The following is a 17,500-nucleotide window of genomic DNA, read 5'->3' on the forward strand; positions in this document are numbered from 1 at the left end:
GCAGTGGAGAGGGTGACAGTAAACAAACCCCAGCAGTGGAGAGGGTGACAGTAAACAAACCCCAGCAGTGGAGAGGGTGCACAGAACCAGTTGCAGATGAACTTTGTATGGACCGTTACCTGGTACTTTATCCACAGAGGCAAACACTGGTCTACTCGCTGTGGGGTCGTTGGGCGCTCGTCGTGATTGCTCGTAGAAGCGGAAGGGCAGGCCGCTGGGGCTAGCCGTCTGACCGAAACCTAACACTTCCGTCCCACTGGGCTGCACTGGCAAGTCCAACAGAGCTGAGGAGACCCAAATATGTACAATGAGTATGTGTGTGTGACTGTATAAAAGGCCTATATCAGCTCAAATGACAGTCACAGACATCCTTAAGGCCAGAGATTTGTGTACCGCAGTGTGGCCATTATCACTGCACAATGTGTCCATTTCCTGCTGGAGAATACTGTAGAAACTTGGCACTGACATGCATCTAGGATGCTAATTGTCAGTGGTGGAAAGTAACTAAGTAAATTGACTTACAAAGTACAATTTTGAGGTATTTGTACTTTACTTGAGTATGCCAAATTTCCAGTACATTTACTTGTACTCGACTACAATTATTTGAAAACTTTAGCTACTTTGTAGATTTCGATTATGATTACAAAATATACGCTAACCACTTCAGCCCTATATACATTTCGGCCAAAATAGCCGATCTACAAGCTGATTAATGTCCCGCTTGTCCCACCTGCGATGCGCTGCATCTTCATGCGTCGGGCCTGGATGCGGCCCTTGGCCAGCCTCTGCTTGGCGATAATGCAGCGGATGTGGTCGGCGAAGATGAAGTTGGCCTGCAGGATGGGCAGCGGCCTGGCGTGGGGGTTGGAGCTGGGCTTGTGGATGACGATGTTTAAGGCTCGGCTGTCGTCCTCCACGCCCGACACCTGCATGTCCTGTTTGGACAGAGGTGGAAAAAGTACTCAAATGTTTTACTTAAGTAAAAGCATCAATACTGCAATGTAGACATACTACGTTACAAGTTAAAAGTCCGGAGTTCTAAATTAAAAAGTACAAAAGTATATTGGCAAAAAAGAACAAAAGTATTGGCATCAAAATGTACTGAAGTACCAAAAGTAGAATACTCATTATGCAGAATGTCCCATTTCCCAAATGTATACAAATATTTTGAAAATATCAGATCTACAAGCTCACAATGTGGCACATCGCAACACATTGTGAGCTTGTAGATTGGCCATTTTCAAATGGCAGAAACATATTTAGGGCTGATGGTTAATGTATGTTTTGTAGTTTGGTAGTGGAGTAAAAGTACAATATTTGCCTCTGAGATGTAGTGGAGTAGAAGTAAAAGTATTGGAAATACTCAAGTAAAGTGCAAATACCTCAAAATTGTACTTAAGCAAATGTACTTAGTTACTTTACACCACTGTGGTTGGACAAAGAGGTACACACCAGAGATGGAGAGAGAGAGAGAGGGATTGATAGAGGGGTGAGAGAGAGAGAGAGAGAGAGAGAGAGAGAGAGAGAGAGAGAGAGAGGGATTGATAGAGGGGTGAGAGAGAGAGAGAGAGAGAGAGAGAGAGAGAGAGGGATTGATAGAGGGGTGAGAGAGAGAGAGAGAGAGAGAGAGAGAGAGAGAGAGAGGGATTGATAGAGGGGTGAGAGAGAGAGAGAGAGAGAGAGAGAGAGAGAGAGGGATTGATAGAGGGGTGAGAGAGAGAGGGAGAGAGAGGGATTGATAGAGGGGTGAGAGAGAGAGAGGGAGTGATAGAGGGTGAGAGAGAGAGGTATTGATAGAGGGGAGAGAGAGAGAGGGAGAGAGAGGGATTGATAGAGGGGAGAGAGAGAGAGGGAGAGAGAGGGATTGATAGAGGGGTGAGAGAGAGAGGGATTGATAGAGGGGTGAGAGAGAGAGAGGTATGAGGGAGTGAGAGTGAGTTGGATAGAGGGAAGGAGAGAGAGAGAGGGTGACAGTGGGGCAAGGCAGTGATAGAGAGGAGAGAGAGAGAGAGGGTGACAGAGGGGCAAGGCAGTGATAGCGGGAGGGAGGGAGAGAGAGGGTGACAGAGGGGCAAGGCAGTGAAAGAGGGAGGGAGGGAATGGTGGCATAATAGAGCGTCGCAGTCCGGCCCCCGACGAGCGGTCCGGAAGAGAATTTCCCATTCGTTTCAGAAAGTATTTAATTAAAGACCTGTAAGCCTCGGACAAAGCCAACTTGGCTCATGACAAATCATGACAATAAAACAATAATTAGAAAGAAGAAAAGAAGAAGAAAAAAAGGGCAGGGTACAACACTATTTTGTAAGAGTTTTTTTCTTTCTAATTATTTGTTCGGCCCAAACAATTGTGTTTATTGTCATGATTTGTCAGGAGCCGAGTTGGCTTTGTCCGAGGCTTAAAAGAGTCTTTAAATAAATACTTTTTGAAACGTCTATGGGAAAATTGAATGGGGAATTCTCTTCCGGGCCGCTCGTCGTTCTGAAAGGGGGCGGGACTGTGACGCTCTATAGTGGCATGGTGAAAGGAAATAAGAGAGAAGGGAGGCAGACAGAGAAGGATAGAGGAGCGAGGAAGTGAGAGAGAAGGGAGGGAGACAGAGAAGGATAGAGGAGCGAGGAAGAGAGAGAGAGATGACAATATGTGACTCATTGCTTCTTGGAAGGAAATGTGTGAAGGAAAAAAAAGTATTGACAGTTTTTTTTTATCATTTGTCTTCAGAAATGTGAATCGTTCCGGACATTCCGTCGCTCACCTGCAGCAGGCCAGCGAACTTGACCACGCCCCAGCCGAGCCGCTTGGTCTCCGGTTCCACCAGACTCATCTGGTACACGTCCACGGCCAGGAACCTCTGGGCCTGACCGCCCTCTTTACTGACCACCATGCAGGCTATCAGATCACTGTTATCTGGAAGAGACAACACATGTACCACTGACCATCATGCAGGCTATCAGAACACTGTTATCTGGAAGAGACAACACATGTACCACTGACCATCATGCAGGCTATCAGAACACTGTTATCTGGAAGAGACAACACATGTACCACTGACCACCATGCAGGCTATCAGAACACTGTTATCTGGAAGAGACAACACATGTACCACTGACCACCATGCAGGCTATCAGAACACTGTTATCTGGAAGAGACAACACATGTACCACTGACCACCATGCAGGCTATCAGAACACTGTTATCTGGAAGAGACAACACATGTACCACTGACCACCATGCAGGCTATCAGAACACTGTTATCTGGAAGAGACAACACATGTACCACTGACCACCATGCAGGCTATCAGAACACTGTTATCTGGAAGAGACAACACATGTACCACTGACCACCATGCACGCTATCAGATCACTGTTATCTGGAAGAGACAACACATGTACCACTGACCACCATGCAGGCTATCAGAACACTGTTATCTGGAAGAGACAACACATGTACCACTGACCACCATGCACGCTATCAGATCACTGTTATCTGGAAGAGACAACACATGTACCACTGACCACCATGCAGGCTATCAGAACACTGTTATCTGGAAGAGACAACACATGTACCACTGACCACCATGCAGGCTATCAGATCACTGTTATCTGGAAGAGACAACACATGTACCACTGACCACCATGCAGGCTATCAGAACACTGTTATCTGGAAGAGACAACACATGTACCACTGACCACCATGCAGGCTATCAGAACACTGTTATCTGGAAGAGACAACACATGTACCACTGACCACCATGCAGGCTATCAGAACACTGTTATCTGGAAGAGACAACACATGTACCACTGACCACCATGCAGGCTATCAGAACACTGTTATCTGGAAGAGACAACACATGTACCACTGACCACCATGCAGGCTATCAGAACACTGTTATCTGGAAGAGACAACACATGTACCACTGACCACCATGCAGGCTATCAGAACACTGTTATCTGGAAGAGACAACACATGTACTACTGACCACCATGCAGGCTATCAGAACACTGTTATCTGGAAGAGACAACACATGTACCACTGACCACCATGCAGGCTATCAGAACACTGTTATCTGGAAGAGACAACACATGTACCACTGACCACCATGGCATGCACACTATCAGAACACTGTTATCTGGAAGAGACAACACATGTACTACTGACCACCATGCAGGCTATCAGAACACTGTTATCTGGAAGAGACAACACATGTACCACTGACCACCATGGCATGCACACTATCAGAACACTGTTATCTGGAAGAGACAACACATGTACTACTGACCACCATGCAGGCTATCAGATCACTGTAATCTAGAACAGTGGTTCCCAAACTTTTTCGCTCAAGACCCCAAAAAGCAATTCAACGACTCCCCGGGTCCCAAACTAGTGAAAAAAGCAGATTACTACATTCGAAGCCGTGAATTTATATTTATTTTCTTTCATTTATTCATGAAATTAGTGGGGGGAAAAAAAATCATTGCATTTTGTTTTTAATTAATGATTCTGTTGGGAAGGTTTTCTGTTTAATAAGGACTAAAAGCTAAATCTAGGAAACAAACAAAATAAAGGGACCCATATTAAAAATGGGTCCGGAGTCCGGACCCAGAGTTTGGGAAGACACTGGAACCCAGAACAGACAACGAGCGGAAATTAAACACATTCACACCAGGGCGCAGGGAGGGTGACTAATGACATTTTGCTGGGGGGTGTTTTAATGAAATTCACCAGAATTACAAACCAGACAGACGGGGGGGAAGGGGGTGTTGTAATGAAATTCACCAGAATTACAAACTGGACGAACGCCCAGAACAATAAGCGATTATTATGTGGAATTACCTGAGAATCCAGATGGATGATTTATAAATGACTCATGGTGAATACCAGATATCAGGTGACCAGGACAGTACTGTAGCTTGCTTCCCTCTTTCTGAGAGAAGTAGTTCAACATTGTCTCGTTGACTCAAATATTAATGCCAATTGGCTGCAAACAGTTCATTTAACTTCAATAATTTCTTTACTTTGAAGTTTGTTATTTTCTTTGCTTAGTCTTATAATCGAGGGCCGCTACACCTTCTGGGGTCATCCCTATGTTCTCCTCACCGAGCTAAACATTATTAAAATAATGTACTGTAGATCTTCAGAACATGCTTCAATGACAGATGAATCCTAAAAATAAGAGGAGAGTGAGTCACCCTCCTATTATTTGGAATATAATTTTACAGGCAGGTTTTTTTAATTTGATCTTGGACAGGAAAACGAGAGAGAACAGCAAAAAGCCAACTGAAGCACTCTGCAGAGAAGGTGATGCAAGCCTGAACGAGCTAACACTGGCTGGAGCCACATCATGTAAATCACCACACACCACAACAACAATACATTCACTTCAGTTAACCACTTTATAATTCCTCATACGATAATGTCATGCAGCAAACATACATGAACACGATGCGTTGTGAGCTTGTCTCTTGTGTGCGCAGCAGGGGTGGGGCGATATGGAAAAATATAATATCACCATTCTTTTACAGGGGTGGGCGATATGGAAAAATATAATATAAACGAGATTTTTGTGGTTATTTTCATTTGGATTTTTATGGTTATTTTTCAAGTTACAGTACAACCATCTACAAGGTAACAAAAACAAAAATACAAAATGAGTAAAGGAACAATTTAGACCAAAATCCGTATTATTTTTGGCGAACTAAACCATCGCTCTACAGAAGTTTAAATTAAGGTATAGAAGTGCAAATCATATAATGTGCATTCACTGTACGAGATCTCTGAAAAGGCATATCGTGGAGACATTGTATCGTCTCGGCGCTATTCACCCTATCGCCCACCCCACCCTATTCACCCTATCGCCCACCCCCACCCTATTCACCCTATCGCCCACCCCACCCTATTCACCCTATCGCCCACCCCACCCTATTCACCCTATCGCCCACCCCACCCTATTCACCCTATCGCCCACCCCACCCTATCGCCCACCCCACCCTATTCACCCTATCGCCCACCCCACCCTATCGCCCACCCCACCCTATTCACCCTATCGCCCACCCCACCCTATTCACCCTATCGCCCACCCCACCCTATTCACCCTATCGCCCACTCCACCCTATTCACCTTATCGCCCACCCCACCCTATTCACCCTATCGCTCACCCCCACCCTATTCACCCTATCGCCCACCCCACCCTATCGCCCACCCCACCCTATTCCCCTTATCGCCCACCCCACCCTATCGCCCACCCCACCCTATCGCCCACCCCACCCTATTCACCCTATCGCCCACCCCACCCTATTCACCCTATCGCCAAACCCCACCCTATTCACCCTATCGCCCACCCCCACCCTGTCTGTTCATCACCCTATCGCCCACCCCACCCTATTCACCCTATCGCCCACCCCCACCGTATTCACCCTATCGCCCACCCCCACCCTATGTGGAGACATTGTATCGTCTCGGCGCTATTCACCCTATCGCCCACCCCCACCCTATGTGGAGACATTGTATCGTCTCGGCGCTATTCACCCTATCGCCCACCCCCACCCTATGTGGAGACATTGTATCGTCTCGGCGCTATTCACCCTATCGCCCACCCCCACCCTATGTGGAGACATTGTATCGTCTCGGCGCTATTCACCCTATCGCCCACCCCCACCCTATGTGGAGACATTGTATCATCTCGGCGCTATTCACCCTATCGCCCACCCCCACCCTATGTGGAGACATTGTATCATCTCGGCGCTATTCACCCTATCGCCCACCCCACCCTGTGTGTGTGTGTGTTTGTTAAAAGGCATATCGTGGAGACATTGTATCGTCTTGGCCAGGCCTGGAATTTCATCCTTTTAGGGGCAAGGCCACTTGGCCTTTAGTGTGGTCAACTTTTTAAGGGCACAAGGCCAAGTGCCAGGGCATGAAGGCCATCAATTAAAAAATGATTTTCCGATGAACATTGGTTCAGAACAGTGCTTCTTAAATAAATAATCACAGCTTTAAATAACAAAATATAAGTAGCTACTGTTGTAAAATATTGTAAACATGTTTTGGGGACCCAGTCCAGAGATGAAAATCATAATGAAATGGCCTAGGACCCTGTCAGGCTGTCACCCTAGGCTAATTAATATAAATTTAATTTGGGGGTCCTTGAAATTTAAATGGCTGAGGATCATTGGGTTAAACTGAGTTAATTCACATAAAATACAATGACAGCCTACATAACTTTTGAATAAGGGCTTGGTTTAGAAAAGCCTATATTTTGTGCTAAACTAATATATTGAATAACATGGCATTGTAGAGAGGTTAGTGACAGATAAGATAATTTCTCCATTGTGGGGCTGCACCGCTGCAGGACTGAGGACTCTGCAGTAAGTCAACACAAAGTGAAAGTGCAGCTTCAAATCAGTTTTTTGTTCTTACCTGGAGACAGTGTGTGCTGTGCACAGGGGAACAATTGTTTAATTATATCCATGGTGTCTTTCTGTCGCTATCCATAATGCGACGCAAAAGTACATTTATGTTTGTTTTGGTGGGCTAGATAGATTCGGTAGATCTCCTCCTTGTATGGACAGCCACGCTGTTTCGCATTAGACAAAAGGAAATCAGCTGGACCATGTCCGACCAACGTTAATACATGTGACGTAGGACCGCCACACTGTCGCAACTGTAGGAAACATTGTTTTGTTTTGAGTGATAGTTGCAGTTTGACCGGATAGCTAGATTAGCTACACTAGTAGGCAGCGTGTGGGCTAAATGCCCTCTGTTTACTCTGTCAGTGCGTGTATGTGTGGCGCGGAGGAGGAGGCGTGCGGGTGTGTGTGTGTGTGTGTGTGTGTGTGTGTGTGTATGCGCGCGTCATGACGACCAGCGGCAGCGGGGGTAGTTATTAAGGCAAAGTACCGCAAAATAATCAAACCACTTTGCAAATGGCAACACAACTACAACACAAATTTGTTCTGCGCGGGACGTGAGGGGAACATTGGTTACCGTAATGACTGGAAAATTGCGATAAACGGTAAAATGAACTTCTGTGGGCGCCGGTCGGGGCACCACGGCCACTGTGGCCGTATGGGCATATACTTTTTCGAGGGGCACACGGCCAAAGAGAGGGGCAACGACGGCCATGGCCGCCGTGGCCGCCGTGAAATTCCTGCCCTGGTCTTGGCGCTATTCACCCTATCGCCCACCCCACCCTGTGTGTGTGTGTGTTTGTTAAAAGGCATATCGTGGAGACATTGTATCGTCTCGGCGCTATTCACCCTATCGCCCACCCCACCCTGTGTGTGTGTGTGTTTGTTAAAAGGCATATCGTGGAGACATTGTATCGTCTCGGCGCTATTCACCCTATCGCCCACCCCCACCCTGTGTGTGCGTGTGTTTGTTAGTCTTACTGAGGTCAAGGACATCGTCCGTCTTAATGAGGTCTTCGGGTCTGGTCAGTGGGAGCTGGGTCTCTGGTTCTCCCTGGAGCTGGAGCGACAGAGACCGCAGCATGAAGAACACACGGATGGCCTGCAGGGAGACAGAGGAGACCACATTATGAACACACGGATGGCCTGCAGGGAGACAGAGGAGACCACATTATGAACAGACGGATGGCCTGCAGGGAGACAGAGGAGACCACATTATGAACAGACGGATGGCCTGCAGGGAGACAGAGGAGACCACATTATGAACAGACGGATGGCCTACAGGGAGACAGAGGAGACCACATTATGAACACACGGATGGCCTGCAGGGAGACAGAGGAGACCACATTATGAACACACGGATGGCCTGCAGGGAGACAGAGGAGACCACATTATGAACACACGGATGGCCTGCAGGGAGACAGAGGAGACCACATTATGAACACACGGATGGCCTGCAGGGAGACAGAGGAGACCACATTATGAACACACGGATGGCCTGCAGGGAGACAGAGGAGACCACATTATGAACACACGGATGGCCTGCAGGGAGACAGAGGAGACCACATTATGAACACACGGATGGCCTGCAGGGAGACAGAGGAGACCACATTATGAACACACGGATGGCCTGCAGGGAGACAGAGGAGACCACATTATGAACACACGGATGGCCTGCAGGGAGACAGAGGAGACCACATTATGAACACACGGATGGCCTGCAGGGAGACAGAGGAGACCACATGTCGTCAGATGATGTACATTAGGTCTGATTTGGTTTGACCCATTTAGGAGTCAGGACCGAGGCCAGATTCTACAAAATGTCTTCTAAATCATGACAGTTTTCAGAAAGACCTATGTTTCTATGTCAGTGGTTCTCAAAAGACCCCAAAAACTATATGTAATTGGCTGCCAACGCCCAGCTGAAAATATGTTATTCCAGGGACCCCCCCCCCCCCCCCCCCAGAAGCAAAGATTTGAGTTAAAAACGTTCGCTCTGTATATTCAAAGATTTGTGCCACATTTTCATGATTTATCAAAAATAGCAGATCTACAAGCTCGTAGGTGCTTTAAACACAAAAAGGGGTTCCCGTCCTGAAAGAAATACAACACAATATAACGTCAACCCAAGATGTAAGCAGAAAGCGCAATAAAAGACTTATTGCCAATGTGGTCCTGATTAGATGTGCTTGGCTAACATTCGACTCTAAGCCATCACAGTATTTTATGATCCTTTACTACACAATAAATGCCATATTTGAATAGAAGTTTGTAACATTTTATGACCTATGAGTATGAATACAATGCATGAATAGAAGTCTTCTTATGACATTTTATCCCCCATATTACAATAGATGAATAGGTGACCTTTGACCCCATTATAACAAAACCTTTCACCCTCACAGTACTCATCACAACCCACCTCCCCCCCCGTAATGTCCAATCAGAAATGGGTAAAACATAATCCTGAATAAAGTGGACACAAGTTTCAACAGAGAGAGAGTGTATGTGTGCCCACCCTGCGCGTCTTCTCCACGTCTCCACAGGGCAGTCTCTTGACAAAGTCGATGCCAGTCAGGGGCGTGCCGGTGGGAGGCAGCAAGATGGACGCATCCATCATTAGGTACTCCACGTTTAGAGGCTTACTCTGCGCGCACACACACACACACACACACACACACACACACACACACACACACACACACACACACACACACACACACACACACACACACACACACACACACACACACACACACACACACACACACACACACACACACACACACACACACACACACACACACACACACACACACACACACACACACACGGTGAATGTTGTGTATCACACAACATTATAGTCCGAGTCTCGCATAGACAGCCAACTATTACACAATCTCCGAATGCTTTATACTGTAGACTCTCTAGTCTAGAACAACACATCCCGATAGCCGAGAACGGAAGCGGTCATCTGTCATTTCCGTCCGCAAAAATATCATTAATTATTTTGAAAGCATTTGAAATTTGTGGAAGGCAAGTCAACAGTCTGGCTCGCGAGACACACAAATACAAATCACAAATACGATTCCACAAACACCAAGCACGTGCATGAAGCACAACTGCACATGAAAACAACATGCACATCAACAGACACATGCAAAAGCACAGGACTTATCAGGCACACACAAATTAATAGGGGTGAAATCAAGACAGCTACACATATTTAACGATGGACACACAGAGTTACATTCCATGCACGGATATATACCGTATGTTATGAAAAAAGGAGTAGGATATGCACATCCCCAGTTTCTTTAAACATGGTGCTCGACCGAAAAAATGTGAAGAAAAAGGAAATGTCCGCACAAGTTGCTCTCCCATCTTTTCTTTATTTTTTTAAATAATTTTAACCATTGGAGCGTCAGTCGCTTATTTTAACCATTGGTTAAAATTTTAACAGTAGGTTAAAATAACGAAAAGACGGCACAACAAGCTATCCTTTTCTTCAACAGATATATTTGTATACAACATAGGATGTTAAATATACTGTAGCACAGATAAGCACTGGTACGCACACACAACCCCACAAGCTAAGAACAGCACATGCATTAAAAGCTCGAAAAGGAACAGGACAGATGAAATTATGATGTCAAGCTGATTTCTGTGACTGACTCACCGTCATGCTCCTGTATTCATCTTCAAACATGTCCAAAAATATCTCTTCCCCCTGTGATGAATGTTAGCATGTTAGCAACCAACTACAGATCGTTATAGAGGACAACCACATTGATTCAAGGTGTGTTGAACAAGTAGCTTGTGTTGAACAAATCACTTCATGATTTATGAATACATTATAGTCATAATAAGAGTCAACGCTTTTAAGACCACCAGGTTAAAGTAGGGTTTGTTTTTACAGTATCAAACAATGGCATGGGCATGCATCAATGTCTCAGCAATCACTTTTGCTACTATATCACCACATTCCCAAACAAAAATGGACATTATTTCCGAGAATGGCTCAAAGGATGTAAATGATGATGGGCCCATCGACTGCCCGTCAACAACTTCTTTTTGCCAGGGCTTTAACAGTTTAGAGGCCCCAGACGGAGATCACCGTCAAGTTCAAGGTCAAGTGCCCCAGACGGAGATTGATAAACGGGACGGAGATTAATGATATCAAAACCGGTAGCATCGCTCCACAGCCTAGGAGCGCTTGTTGCCCAATCCTCGGTGTTGCACAACAGTGACACGTCATCGAAAATGTTCCCTGCCTGTTTAGCGGACGAAAATCTTAAAACGTTCATAACTCGCGATCTAAATCATCCCGTCTAATTCTGAAAAAAGATCCTGTGTTAGATGGCGCTCCGATGTCCAGTCGCTAGTCGCGATAGATTTATTCTTACCTCCCGTTGTTGTCGATCGACTCTAGAGTGGTGTGGCTATTGTTAGCTGCTACACAGACATTCACAACAACTTCCGGTGCCCCGGTAAAAGTGGTCCGGGCGCTATAAATGATGGGCACATTTTATTAATGGATTAAATAGGTCCGGGCCCTCAAGGTGTTAACCAGGGGTGTCAAATTTGAAGAAGCAGGTCCGGTCGAGTGTGACTTAATGAGGGCTGGCTGGATTACTTATTGTCTGTGTGTGTGTGCGCAGTGCACACACAGTGTGCACTGTGCACAAGTCATAATAATAACCAGGATAATAACCATCCTGGCATCCCAGTCTCGTGAATTCACACTATCGTATGTCTTAGTGCAGACCAGTCTGGCACTAAGCGCTGGGTGGGCGTTTTTCAGAAACAAAACAATGGAAGAACCAATCAGCGTCTGCGCTCAGGGCCCTGTAATTGGCTCTTCCAATTTGTAGGTTTCTGCAAGCCGACCCAGCGCTTTGGGCCAGACCACTCTGTAGAAGACACATGATAATGTGAAATCACATGACCGGGATCGTTTACTAGGCCCAACACTGAAAGACATGCTGTTGTAGTAATAGTATTACACAAAACATAATGGATAGCCTTCTTAGGTTACCCATTTCAGATCTAGCATTAAAATGGGAATGTTAATACCACATATTTTACTTTGTCAGGAGTTTTATCCCTCCAACGGTGTGCACAGCACCGGGCATTGTATGAGGGACTGTGCACAATTCCAAAAACATGTACATTTTGTAAAAGACCCATGCTGTAAAAATGCTGAATGGAAATGTTAAGTACACTTTAGGGTCAAATCACATCCAGTGCTCATATTTCATGAATGAGGTGGACTATGTTTGTAAATTCATTCCAAAACAATCCTACATGAGCTAAAAGAAAACAGGCAATGCCGGGGATTGGAATGCCTATGGAACAGTATTATTAGGTGGATGAGCATGTGGCTGGCCAAAAAGCAGTTTGGATTGGAAATGTTGACAGTCACCACCCACCCACACACACTACTATCCATAGGTACTGTAGTTAGAATTTCAGCCAATAAGTGCATTCACACAAATGCACAACCCGTTTTCTGTTGCAAGAGGTACGTATAATTCCGTGTTTGAGTGGTCTCATGATTTACGTTGCTTTATTTTCTAGCATAGCAATTCTAAACAATTAAAAAACATGAGTGAGGATATTTTAACAAACCACTGTAATTCTGCATACATACGTGCTTGCATGATAATAACCCACATCGGCCTTCATCTGACCTCTGATCAACCTGAACCAAGTCCAGTTTCTGCACAGCTCTTTCAACAGCATGACAATGGAATCTGTGCCTCTAGGCCTCCATCTTCTCTTAGAGTGGAGCTAGTGAATCTGTGCCTCTAGGCCTCCATCTTCTCTTGGAGTGGAGCTAGGGACTCCTTCCCCCTCAATAGAGAGTAGAGTTTCCGAATGTGTGTGTGTGTGTGTGTGCGCGCATGTTGGAGGAGGCAACATGTTTCAACACAATCATTATAGCAATCTGGGGAATCTCCCTATCTGGGCTATATTAAAAAAAAGTGTGGATGTGAGCTCACACACACTGGGTGGGCAATGGTTTAGGTCTGATTATAGGGTTTGAATAGCTGGAAGAGCCCGTTTAAGCCTTTATTCTGATAATAATATTGTTCTGGGTATCAACTTGTCTGTGTTTGTTACAGCAGAAGAATCACAGTCTGTCTGTCTGTCTGGCTGCCTGCATGTCTGTCTGCTCAATTTCATCACTCTGCATTCCCAGATTGATTTCAAAATCTGCATGGCTCTTGCTCAGGGACACTTCGACATGAAGCCTGGAGGAGCCAAGGATCAAACCAGAGAGCTTTTTTATTCTCAGACGGCCCAGAGTTGTCTTACATTACACCGTGACCTAGGTAGAGTACACACAATTCTCTGTCTACCTGCGAGAGCAGGGGTACATTCTCTACTGTCTGTCTACCTAGCTCGGCTATGGTACATTCTCTTTTCTCTGTCTATCCACCTAACTACAGCTGGCTCTTTTCTCTGCCCATCTACAGTATCTGACTGTCATTTGCACTCTGATGCCTCTCAGAGTTGTATGTTTAAAAAGAAACAAACAAACAAAAGCATCGAACTGATTCATCTGAGAAATTAGGCCCGAGGTGTGTGCGTGTTACTTGCCTTGTAAAATCTCCTGAGCAAATGCAGGCTTTCTTCCCTGGCGCCCTGGAATAAAGACACAAATAATAATAAACAATATTAATCAACAGGATAAACACACTAAAATTCCCTTTTCCCATTAGCCTGGTAATGATGGGTTAACATTTTGAGAAATTAAAGAAGAGGAAAGGTGTGAAAAGTGAGACAGGGTATGGACTGGATTCTATGTAGAGAGAGAGACATGCAAACAATTAGGAATATTAGTTAGTCTGTAGAAATCTCTGTAGAAACCGGCAGAATCTATTTCAATATTATAAACATGTCTGAAAGAGTGTGTGTGTGTGTGTGTGTGTGTGTGCACACGCGTGTGTCGCGTGCATGCTTGTGCGTGTATGAGACACACACCCTTGGCCAACAGCAATAACACCATCTTTATTGTACCCTGTATACTGTATGGGAACATGACACGAGGCCAAGGACTGATAAGTTATAGTTATAGTATTCAGTAATTAGTTAATGCGCATTCTTCTTTATGACACCATAGTGTTGTGAATCAACATGATTCAAAAAAGAAAGTGAGCAGGTGTTTCTGGAGTAGACTGGAGGGCGTCTTGGAGATAGCGAGGTAGACCTTAACGGTAACCCCTTGGTGTTTTAAACATTATGTTATAATTTAGCTATTGAAAAATAGCAGATCTACAAGCTCATAGCTTGTAGGTCTGCTATTTTTGAAAAATCGTGAAAATATTTAGAAGATTTTTTTTAAGCCTAAATGGGTTAAGTTACTGAGCCTGCAGGGGAAATGTAGTGGTCATGGCATTGTCTGGCATTGTACAGACAGGTCTATAGCTAGGTAGACCTTAAGTTACTGAGCCTGCAGGGGAAATGTAGTGGTCATGGCATTGTCTGGCATTGTACAGACAGGTCTATAGCTAGGTAGACCTTAAGTTACTGAGCCTGCAGGGGAAATGTAGTGGTCTTGGCATTGTACAGACAGGTCTATAGCTAGGTAGACCTTAAGTTACTGAGCCTGCAGGGGAAATGTAGTGGTCTTGGCATTGTACAGACAGGTCTATAGCTAGGTAGACCTTAAGTTACTGAGCCTGCAGGGGAAATGTAGTGGTCTTGGCATTGCCTGGCATTGTACAGACAGGTCTATAGCTAGGTAGACCTTAAGTTACTGAGCCTGCAGGGGAAATGTAGTGGTCATGGCATTGTACAGACAGGTCTATAGCTAGGTAGACCTTAAGTTACTGAGCCTGCAGGGGAAATGTAGTGGTCTTGGCATTGTACAGACAGGTCTATAGCTAGGTAGACCTTAAGTTACTGAGCCTGCAGGGGAAATGTAGTGGTCTTGGCATTGTACAGACAGGTCTATAGCTAGGTAGACCTTAAGTTACTGAGCCTGCAGGGGAAATGTAGTGGTCTTGGCATTGTACAGACAGGTCTATAGCTAGGTAGACCTTAAGTTACTGAGCCTGCAGGGGAAATGTAGTGGTCTTGGCATTGTACAGACAGGTCTATAGCTAGGTAGACCTTAAGTTACTGAGCCTGCAGGGGAAATGTAGTGGTCTTGGCATTGCCTGGCATTGTACAGACAGGTCTATAGCTAGGTAGACCTTAAGTTACTGAGCCTGCAGGGGAAATGTAGTGGTCATGGCATTGCCTGGCATTGTACAGACAGGTCTATAGCTAGGTAGACCTTAAGTTACTGAGCCTGCAGGGGAAATGTAGTGGTCATGGCATTGTCTGGCAAATGGATAAATAAACACTGAGTATGTGACTGTGTGCTTGCTCTTTTAAAACACATTTTGTGCCCAAAACGTCTGTGGACGTCTTGGGTATTACCGCACGTGCATAGCCCAAGACGTCTGTGGACGTCTTTGAAAAAAATAATATATATACATATATAATTTTTTTTTTTTTTCTTCAAAAATCACAAAAATCAAAACCTTTTTTTTTTTTTTTTTTAATACGTGGTGCCAAAGTTTGTGTTTTCGCCATTGAGAATGCATTTGGCGTTTAAATTAAATAACTCAGAAACTATAAAACATTTCAAAGTAAAATGTTCCAGCATGTGTCTCCACAGTCAGTTGAATTATAAAAAATGTGAATGGATTTTCTAGGTGAAAGTGATTTTTGGCAGTTTTGCGTGGGCTCTCAATGTGTTCTCAAACTGCCTACTTGTCCGTTATATAATGTGTTTCTTTTGCTTATTTTATGAAAAGCAATTGCCTTGTTGTTGAAAGGTGCTATAATAATTAACTTGCCTTGCCTTACTTAACTCTTACAGGTACACTTTTATTTTTTTAATGTTTTTTTTGTGGCTTTCGCCTTTATTTTATATTTTTTATGGAGGGACAGACAGTCGGCTGACAGGAAATGGGGAGAGATGGGGGGTGACATGCAGTGAAGGCCGTCGGGATCGGGAGTCGAACCCGCGGCACACTGCCAGACTGGATTACCAGCCAAGGTGCCTGGACCACTGAGCCACGGCCCAGGCCTACAGGTACACTTTTACACTTCTGATTTTCTATGCCTTATTTTAAAAAACTAAACTTGTAAACACAGATATGTAAAATCGAACGGCATATTATCTATACGTTTGTCTCGGTCAGTATGTATATTTAATGTAGTTATGTGGGTGTAAGGATTTATTCATCGTTTTCCTGCTATCATTTTTCACAAAAACAAAACAAAAAACAAACTCAAAGCCTGACTCAGGCCATTGATCAGAAGAGACAAAGTCCTTTGGCAAAGGACAGATAATAGTTTCACACAATCCTGTTTTTTTCCTGTTCTGAAGCAAGAGTAGAAATGAGGAGATGACCTCCTGCAGTACCAGAGAGACTGGTCTTTACATTAGAGCAGCACCAAAGTGTCCTCCTGCAGTACCAGAGAGACTGGTCTTTACGTTAGAGCAGTACCAAAGTGTCCTCCTGCAATACCAGAGAGACTGGTCTTTACATTAGAGCAGTACCAAAGTGTACTCCTGCAATACCAGAGAGACTGGTCTTTACGTTAGAGCAGTACCAAAGTGTCCTCCTGCAATACCAGAGAGACTGGTCTTTACGTTAGAGCAGTACCAAAGTGTCCTCCTGCAGTACCAGAGAGACTGGTCTTTACGTTAGAGCAGTACCAAAGTGTCCTCCTGCAATACCAGAGAGACTGGTCTTTACGTTAGAGCAGTACCAAAGTGTCCTCCTGCAGTACCAGAGAGACTGGTCTTTACGTTAGAGCAGTACCAAAGTGTCCTCCTGCAATACCAGAGAGACTGGTCTTTACGTTAGAGCAGTACCAAAGTGTCCTCCTGCAATACCAGAGAGACTGGTCTTTACGTTAGAGCAGTACCAAAGTGTCCTCCTGCAGTACCAGAGAGACTGGTCTTTACGTTAGAGCAGTACCAAAGTGTCCTCCTGCAATACCAGAGAGACTGGTCTTTATGTTAGAGCAGTACCAAAGTGTCCTCCTGCAACACCAGAGAGACTGGTCTTTACGTTAGAGCAGTACC

General features: G+C 45.0%; 1 protein-coding gene across 7 annotated transcripts in view; it reads right to left on the reverse strand.

Annotated features, from left to right (window-relative positions):
- The window catches only part of clec16a (C-type lectin domain containing 16A), a 57,645-nt gene that overhangs the window by 7,580 nt on the left and 32,565 nt on the right, over positions 1-17,500 (reverse strand). For all 7 annotated transcript variants that reach the window (XR_013791621.1, XR_013791622.1, XM_079521423.1 and 4 more), the window contains exons 15-21: positions 14,011-14,055; positions 11,084-11,134; positions 9,923-10,051; positions 8,386-8,506; positions 2,753-2,904; positions 731-935; positions 120-284 (exon numbers count right to left, since the gene is read on the reverse strand). Coding sequence is in view for 5 of the 7 variants with exons in the window: in XM_079521423.1 (XP_079377549.1) it covers positions 120-284; positions 731-935; positions 2,753-2,904; positions 8,386-8,506; positions 9,923-10,051; positions 11,084-11,134; positions 14,011-14,055 (868 nt within the window). In the remaining 2 variants the exon portion in view is untranslated. The remainder of the gene's footprint in view (positions 1-119; positions 285-730; positions 936-2,752; positions 2,905-8,385; positions 8,507-9,922; positions 10,052-11,083; positions 11,135-14,010; positions 14,056-17,500) is intronic.

The sequence above is a fragment of the Electrona antarctica genome, assembly GCF_951216825.1.
Source record: "Electrona antarctica genome assembly, chromosome: 14".
Lineage (NCBI taxonomy): Eukaryota > Metazoa > Chordata > Actinopteri > Myctophiformes > Myctophidae > Electrona > Electrona antarctica.